Source organism: Nannospalax galili, unplaced genomic scaffold, assembly GCF_000622305.1.
Source record: "Nannospalax galili isolate Female #2095 unplaced genomic scaffold, S.galili_v1.0 scaffold3227, whole genome shotgun sequence".
Lineage (NCBI taxonomy): Eukaryota > Metazoa > Chordata > Mammalia > Rodentia > Spalacidae > Nannospalax > Nannospalax galili.
In genome coordinates this window covers 130,598-138,922 of record NW_008355384.1, presented here as the reverse complement: position 1 = coordinate 138,922, position 8,325 = coordinate 130,598, and the positions used below count along the sequence as shown (strand labels likewise).

Genomic DNA, 8,325 nt, shown 5'->3' with positions numbered 1-8,325 from the left:
TATCTCATTTTACTCCTCTACAGGACTGTTGGTATTTGATGGGGGCATATTATTTGTATTTTTCATGTTATTATTTTTTTTGCTATGACTTTGACATGTGCATTTCTTTTGTAGTTTCTGATTCCTGTGTGAGACTCAAGCCTCCATTTGTTGGGTTTAGATCTGTTTTTGTTTGTACACTTTATGCGCCTTTGTTGTTTACTTGTTGGGTATAAAAAGCTGGTTGGTCTAGGCTTCAGGTTCTCTCTTTAGATTTTGTATTGGAGGCACCATATTGCTTCAGTCCTGTTGCTCAGAAGTTCCCACTGAGGCCCAAATCCCATGAGGATCAGATGCTCTCAGTCTTCCTCCTAAGGTCTGGATCCCTCTATTAAGCAGTCACCTTATAATTTGAAAGTCTCGTTAGGCAGAGTTAGAATTCAGGACTCTCAGGCAGTCAGGGAATGAGGCAGGGCTCATGTATGCAGGGCAAGCAAGGAAGGAGGCTGGACTCAGGAATCCCAGGCATGTTGGGTGTTGGGACAGCCAGTAATAAATGCTGGTCTCAGGTATGCAAATGTAAGTTGGGGGTGTGGGCAGGCTGTGAGGGGTCCATTGGACTAGATTGAAGAATTGGGTTGGTCTGGATACAAAGTATCAGGAAGCAGTGGGGAGGTGAGCAAAGATACCTCCTCTGGGGTACCAAGAGGAGAGGTGGGCCAGTTTCCATGTAGAAGGATAAAGGGGATGTGGGGCCTGGGTGTTTTAGTCAGGTTGTGGGAGTCAAGATCAACAGGCATGTTTAAACTTACCTGGGAAGGACACTGTCCTCAGGAATCTTGACCTAAAATTTTTACGGTACTTTAGTTTTGAAAAGACCACTTTAAAAATGATTCATTCATGATTCCTGTGTGTTAGCACTGTATACTGAAAAAGAACACACTGGTAGGTATTTCTTCATTATATAATTATATTGGTTGAATCGATATCATCTATAGAAAGCTTTCCATTTGTTATGAACAAAAAAACTCAAGTTACACTGTATGGAATACTAGAAGGAATTTTGTAAAGACAATGAAAAATGTTGAAGAGCAGTTTTCAGAGGAGGCTTAGTGCAGTCACTCACGCTGAGCACTCAAATGCTTTATTTTCTTACTGCATCTGCCCTCTGACATCCATTATGTGAGTTCCATATTAGGGAAACATAGAAAGCATGCTAATAAATGCAGATGTTATCTAGTTCTGGGTTATATGATATATGGTACTCCTTCCTGAAATTTTAGCAGGAATTCATGGAACATGACAGCTGGGCAAAGGTAAATATTAAAAGCTGCATGAGATAGATGCTGAATACTGTATTAATGGGATGATTTCCCTAAAAGATAAAATTTCTGTGTCATATTCCATTTCCAGAATTACTGAAAAACCGTAATACTACTAAGCAGTAATTGAGAACTCAGTGAGCAGAAAATAAGTGCACTGGTTAGAGAAAATAAATATTCTCTCTCCTTTTTATAACTAAAGCTATGAACTAAGGAATATGAAGGAAAAGAAGAGAGTTTCAAAGATTAGTTACTTACATGGGGGAATATTGAAATTTAACTACTCTTTATACACAAAAGATATTTTACAAAAAACAAAAAAGATAGTAATCTTCACTAGAATTAAATACATATTATAGTAAAGATGCCAAACAAAAAATGGAATTCGATTTTACTTTAATATCATAGCAAATTTCAGTTCATTAACTAGTGTTATATGTGACTTCTTCATGCTGAAAATTTTGAACTGAAAGAACAAATCTAGGTATTGATGAGATAACATTGCAATGTATTCCTCAAATTAAAAAAAGATTATTTTGCATTGACAGGCACCTTTTCCTTTAATGCTGGCTGTCCTGAGGTCTGAGGAAACACAGAATGGATCTAGACACACATTGCCTCAGTATCCATAAAGAGGGCCTTAGTGGGAGCCCAGTGATTGCCTCTCACCCTGTCCAACTCCTTTCATGTTCCCCCAAATCCTACTTAATATCCTGACCTCATTTTAATTATTATTTTGAAAGATATATATGTAAATGAATATAATACACATAAATGCACATACACACATATATTTTATAAGTATTTCTGTATATATGCATATGCATATATATATATATATGATATGTAAGCATGTGATTTAAATAGAGTTAAGCCACATGGGATAATAAGGCTTACTAAAAGAAACTTAGATTGTCAAACAAAAACCCTCATGGCAGGCAAGGCATGTCAGATGTTTCATTATGTAAGTCTTGTTAAGTAATCATAACCTTAGAAGTTTTATGGGTTCAGATTCCTTGTCATCAGTAGAAGATACTATTGAGCAGCAGGAATCCTATTCCTCTGGCACTGTTTCCAGCAATCTTCCACTATGTTCTTTAAGTTTTAGGAGTAAAATTTCTTTTTAGATGTATCAGTTGGGGTGAGCCAGCATAGGGTTGCTTATTGTCTGTATTTGGATCAGTTGAGAAAATTTGTAAGAGTTTCAAATTTTTGCAAAAAAAAAAAAAAGAAAGAAAAAGAATAACCTTCTTTAAAATAAGTGATGAGCCACACTTTTCAGTGCTTATAAGGATAAGTATTTATAGTACAGTAGGAAATTAAATTGGTTGAGGAAAAAAGTGGTAGTAGGTTGTTTTCTGGGGTCTATGACCTTTCCAACAAAGTATACCTGGCAATGTTACAGAAGCATGCATGTATTTCCTCCTACTGAGCAAACTTAAGGCCAACCTAACAACAGCTTATTACCCCCTAGTTAACAGTGATGCTATGGCACCAGGTGTCATTTTCAGTTGAAAATCAACAATATTTACAGTGAGCTGTGTTTTGCCTCACTACATGTAGTATGGATTTCTATGGTTTTATTCCAGTACACCAAATTCCTACAGTGCATTTATGTATAACATTAGAGTGTTGAGCAGGGAAAAGAATGGGATGAAGATTCACTTGGAAAAGTATTTTTCTGTGAAAACATGAATACCTCAACTTGAATCACCAGCTTCTAATCAATAGCTAAGCATGCCAATATGTGTGCCTATAAATCATAGCAAGTTGGGGAGCAAAGCCAGGAAGTTCTTTGCCTACTGTCCTGGCCCTAGGTTCTGTGACAAACTCTATCAAAGTGAATAATGTGGAGAATGATGAAGTAGGATGCATGAGGTCCGTCTCTTCGCTCTTCATATGTGAAGAGTCCTGAAGGAACTACACTAAGGGACATTTGGAGACACATATATACATATTACACATGATATGCCTCTTTCTCTGTCTGAAATTCACAGTGGATAATAAGAGTGTTTAATATATAGTGTGTGTGTGTGTGTGTGTGTGTGTGTTGTGTGTGTGAATGCACTAGGCAGGGGAGAGTAATCATGTTTCAGATGAGGATATCTAAGTACATTGTTGAAATTTGCAAAACTGCAGTTCAAAAAGGAAACAAAACAGAACAAAAACCTCAATGAGACAGTTTAGAAAAATATCTTTCCCTTATTTCTTCAAGCTCGTGGAGACTGCAGCTCCCCTTTTATTTTCCCATATCATTCCATCTCTGCCTTCATTGTTCAAACTATAACCCCCTATTCTTTCTGTGACAAACTCTCTTGTTCATTCTCTTATAAAGACACATGATCATATTCAGCCATACTGGTTTAATACAGGGAAATTTTACATCCTGAATATGCTTAATTTAGATTCTAAGGTACATTTTCATATATTCTTAGCATCCCAGAATTGGAATATGAATATGTGTCCTTTTTGTCCTATACTGGAGTATGTTGTGCATCACTCATCAAAGAAGCTTCTTTTTACAAGAGATGGGGGTTATAACTGAGTTCCACAACTGGTCACAGAGAATAGAATATATGTCTGAGAGATGCCAAACACTAAGCAACAAATCTACAGCGGAACCTCTACCTAAGACTCATGGAACATGGCAGAGCAGGGAATAGAAGAAAATACAAATGTATACCTTAACTCTTACCAGTAAAGCTTACTCACGCAACACAGCATGATTCATACAGAAGGCCACACTGGCTAAGTTTTAGAGAATAAGAGACTGCAGAATGTGTGTACCTGAATTGAGCTCCTATATTAAACCTTACCCAACCATGGCTCAGGATACATTGTGGAAGAATGGATAGAAAGATTGTAAAAGCCAAAGTTGATGCATAAGCATAAGAAAACAGAGGCTAGGGGCTGGAGAGATAGCTCAGTGGTTAAGAACACTGGTTGTTCTTGCAGAAGATCCAGGTTCGAATCCCATAACCCACATAGCTAATAACTGTTCGTAACTCCAGTCCCAAGGGATCCAACAGCCTCTTCTGACCTCCATGGGCATTGAACGACAAGGGTTCACTTACTTACAGGCAGGCAATGCACACATACACATGAAATAAAAATATAAAATAAAATAAACAGAGTCTTTTGGATTATTGGGAAAATGCTCATTGAACTTCCAACAAGGGTTAGAGCAGGTACAAAAGCCCTACTCAATCAGACAAAATACCAAGTATTGAACAAGGGAAATGGGCAGTAAGTCCCAACCCTAGCTGAGGAACTATTGGCAACTGTTTACTGCTGGGTGAGGGAATGTCCCCAGATAGGCTGGCTAGATTCCAGTAGATTAATGCGCACCAAGGGACGTCTGAGTACAAACACTTTACATAAGAGGACTTAATATATATGACATAATGCATAAAATCCAGTGGAAGCATTATGCTGGGGTGGGGGATGGGGTAGGAGGTTGAAATTTGAATAAGATCTAATGTATGAAGCACTTCAAAATTTAATAAAAATTTTTAAAAGAATATTTATCCTTACATCTATTAATTGTTCCATCCTCTCCATCATAAACATCAGTAACTTCACTTTGCCAACCATACCAATTACCATCAATGTGATGCTTTAGCTGGACTCAAATAGGAGGGCTCTGACAGGGATTTTCTTTCAGAATGGCTCTGTCACCATTGACTTGCAAGAGGAAGAACATGACTAAAGATGCCTCATAACCCTCTGTGTTGAAACACTTTCTGCAGAGAACAGCCATGCTCTTTTATTCTCCAGACATACTCTTGCTCCTGTGTCTCTCAACCCTCAAGGAGGTCACAGTTTTTTCTGGCTCAGACACAATTCAATTCTGCCTCTCATAAAACTCCTTCCTATTTACTTAGGGCAGTGCAAATGCTCAGGATTAAATGAGCTGAGTAAATTGTTTGAATTCCATATGATAATCAGTTTTTTGAGCATATACTAGCCTTAGGGAAGGCAGAAATTTCTCAATTATGAATATTATAGCAGGTTTGGTTAAAGATAACATCATATTAGCTGTGGTGTCACATGCCTTTAATCCCAGCATTTGGGAGGCAGAGGCAGGTTGATGTCTGTGAGTATAATTCCAGCCTGGTTTACATAGTGTGTTCCAGGCCAGCTGCAGTTACAAGGAAACCCTGAATAAAATAAAATTAAAAAAAATATATAGCATGATATTATGTTTTATGTATGTTTTTATTGAATTTTGGTGCATCTCATACAAAATATCTTAATCATCTCCCCCATCACCATCTCCGATGACCCAACCACATTTTGTGCATTTTGCCTTATATATTAAGATAAATAGCTTTTGGCTTTTGTACTCAGTTGTTCTCAGTGCAAGTTAATCACCTGGAGTCAAATCAACTTATCTAGAGTCATTGCCTTAAACAATATCAACTCTCCCTTACCCATTAGTAGTCAGTTGCCAACTGTTTTGCTTAAGGTTGGGACTGATCAATCAGGAAAAAAACCCAGCATGGAACTAGGGAAACTGGCAGGAGGTAGCATCATTGTAAAGAGAGCTTTGCTATACTTAATATGCAGGGTACATTATTAAAGTATAAGGCTGCACAAACATAGATTAGAGTCCATTTACATGATTTTTCTATAGATTTACTCATGTGTGGGACCATACATGAGGTTTAGAAATCAGATACTCAGAAAGAGGTAAAGAAAAAAAATCATCAGGTAGCTCCCTAAGGGAGCTGAGAGCATCAGGAACCAAAACCTGGAGTTCCCAAATCTATCTGAAGATAACAGGGTATGAGGTATAAAGCAGGTGTGCTCTATGGGAGCTTCAAAGAGCCCTGATTTGTACTATAGGTTTTCCTTACAGCACAGTTAACAACAGTAGGTTAGACAACAATTACCTGCATTAAGGCATTCAAAAGTAATTCCAAAATTAATGATTACATGGACTTCCATTTTTTTCAAATGAGGGTATGAGTAAAAATTATATCAAAACTAGGTGCCTCATATGTTAGGATCTGAATCATTTATTAAATAAGGAGAGATATTATCCAGTTTGTGCTTCTGAAACTAAAAAGGAAGAAAGAGATTTGGTTGCAGAGCAGACGGTCTGACTCTTTTCTTCAAAACCTCCCAGACACATTCCAAAGTTGGCATCATTTGGAGAAGGTGCAGATGCATACACAGCCTGGAGCAGCTGGGTAGCACAGCCTTGCACTTCTGCTTCCCTGGGAGGTTTATGTTACGACTTGAATCACTGTAGGAGAGTTACTACCCTGCTGACAGACGTAAGTGGCAATGTCTTCAGACTCCAGTTTGTTGATGGTGAGAGTATAATCTGTACCAGATCCACTGCAACTGAACCTTGATGGGATCCCAGTTTGCAGATTGGATGCACCATAGATCAGGAGTTTAGGAGCTTCCCCTGGTTTCTGCTGATACCAAGCTAACCAACTATTAATGTTCTCACTGGCCTTGCAGTTGATAGTGACTCTGTCTCCCAGGGATGCAGACAGCAAGGATGGAGACTGAGTCATTAGGATGTCACATCTCATACCTGAGAGGAGAAACATACGAAAAATATATACTGAATAATATCGTTACACGATTAGTCTCTTAGAAAGCCACACAGCACTGGCCACACTGGACAAAAGTGTTTTCCTATGTTTCCCTTCCTTACCTGAAAACCAGAGCAGCAAAAGCCCCAGGAGCTGAGAGGGGTCCCTCATGTCCATGCTGTGTCCTTATTGGAACTAACTCCTTCTTAGTGTAAACATACTATTATATGTCCAGAGGGCAGTGATGTGGGTCCAGATCACATGCAAATCAGCTGAAACTGGCAGGGTTTAACACAGCTGCAGGATTTGGTTAAGCTCATCCCTAAGACTCAAGACAGGCCAAGGCCAAGTGTTCTGCAGGTGTTCAAGGCAGACAGCAACACAAGTTTTTCTGTGGAGAGCATGTTCCTCTCTGTGGGACAAAGCACAGCTTCAATATCTAATCCTATGATTAATTAGGAACTTTCAAAATTATGTTTATAGAATTTTTGTTTATTTAAGGTATTAATACTTCCTATTCCTTTATCTGATTTTCTGCCACATGTCTATCAAGGACAGTGGAATGTCCTCTGAAACAGTCCCAGAAATCTGAGGAAATCTTATTTGCTCCTTTCTCTGCAGCATGTGGAAAATCAGCACAAAATGATTCTTGTTTGCTCGGGTTCCAGTCTACTTTTTGAGTAAAATTAGAAAGTAGTGAAGAGGTCTGCAGAGATGACTCAGAGCACTGGTTGCAATTACAGAGGACCCAGGTTCAATTTCCAGTACTCATAACACACCCTTATTATAGTGCACGTGCTCTGGGCTCCCTGGCGTGGGGAGCGCTGGCAACTCGGGGTCCCTGCGAGCACTCCCGGAATGGCAGGGCAGGTCCACAGGCTTCTCCGCCCTGCGCCTGGAGGAAGGTGGGTCTGGCCCCACGGGCTTCTCCATGTCTCTATGGGCCTCTGCTGCTGGAGCACTGTCCAGCCGTATACCACCTTAATTTCTCCCTGTGCGCTTTCCTCTTGATGCGAAATCCACTGGCCACTGGATTACACGGGAGAGCGCGAGGTGGCTGAAGCTGGGATCCATGAGCCGGTAGCAGAGGAATGCACCCCCTGGAGAGGCTGGGTCGCCGGTAGTAAGACACAAGTCTCAAGACTCGGCTTAGCCCATGTCACAGCTTTTTATTAAGTGTAGCTTCAAGTGATCCAGCTCTCTGCGAACCAGCTCTCTGATATTGAGAGAAAGACTGGGATATTTATACCATGGGGGTAGTGGTAAAAGCTTTGGCTGATAGATACTTTGTGAGGCATTCTATTTGCATATGGAAGTGGATTTCTGCCATGCTGCCAGACTGCTGACTACCTGAAAAATCACACAGGAAAGCATGGTATTCCTAGAGCCAGAGGCCATGTTTATGTTATGGCATTTGTGGCGGGCACTTCAAAAGGAGAGTCAGGGAGAATGCCAGGAAGGCACCCCGCTAT

General features: G+C 39.7%; 1 gene segment (V, D, J or C); it reads right to left on the bottom strand.

Annotated features, from left to right (window-relative positions):
- Nucleotides 1–6,532: 6,532 nt before the first annotated feature.
- LOC103749700 lies at nt 6,533–7,030 on the bottom strand. The segment is given in 2 exon segments: nt 6,533–6,852; nt 6,976–7,030. Coding segments are annotated over 2 exon segments (375 nt in total).
- Nucleotides 7,031–8,325: the final 1,295 nt, after the last annotated feature.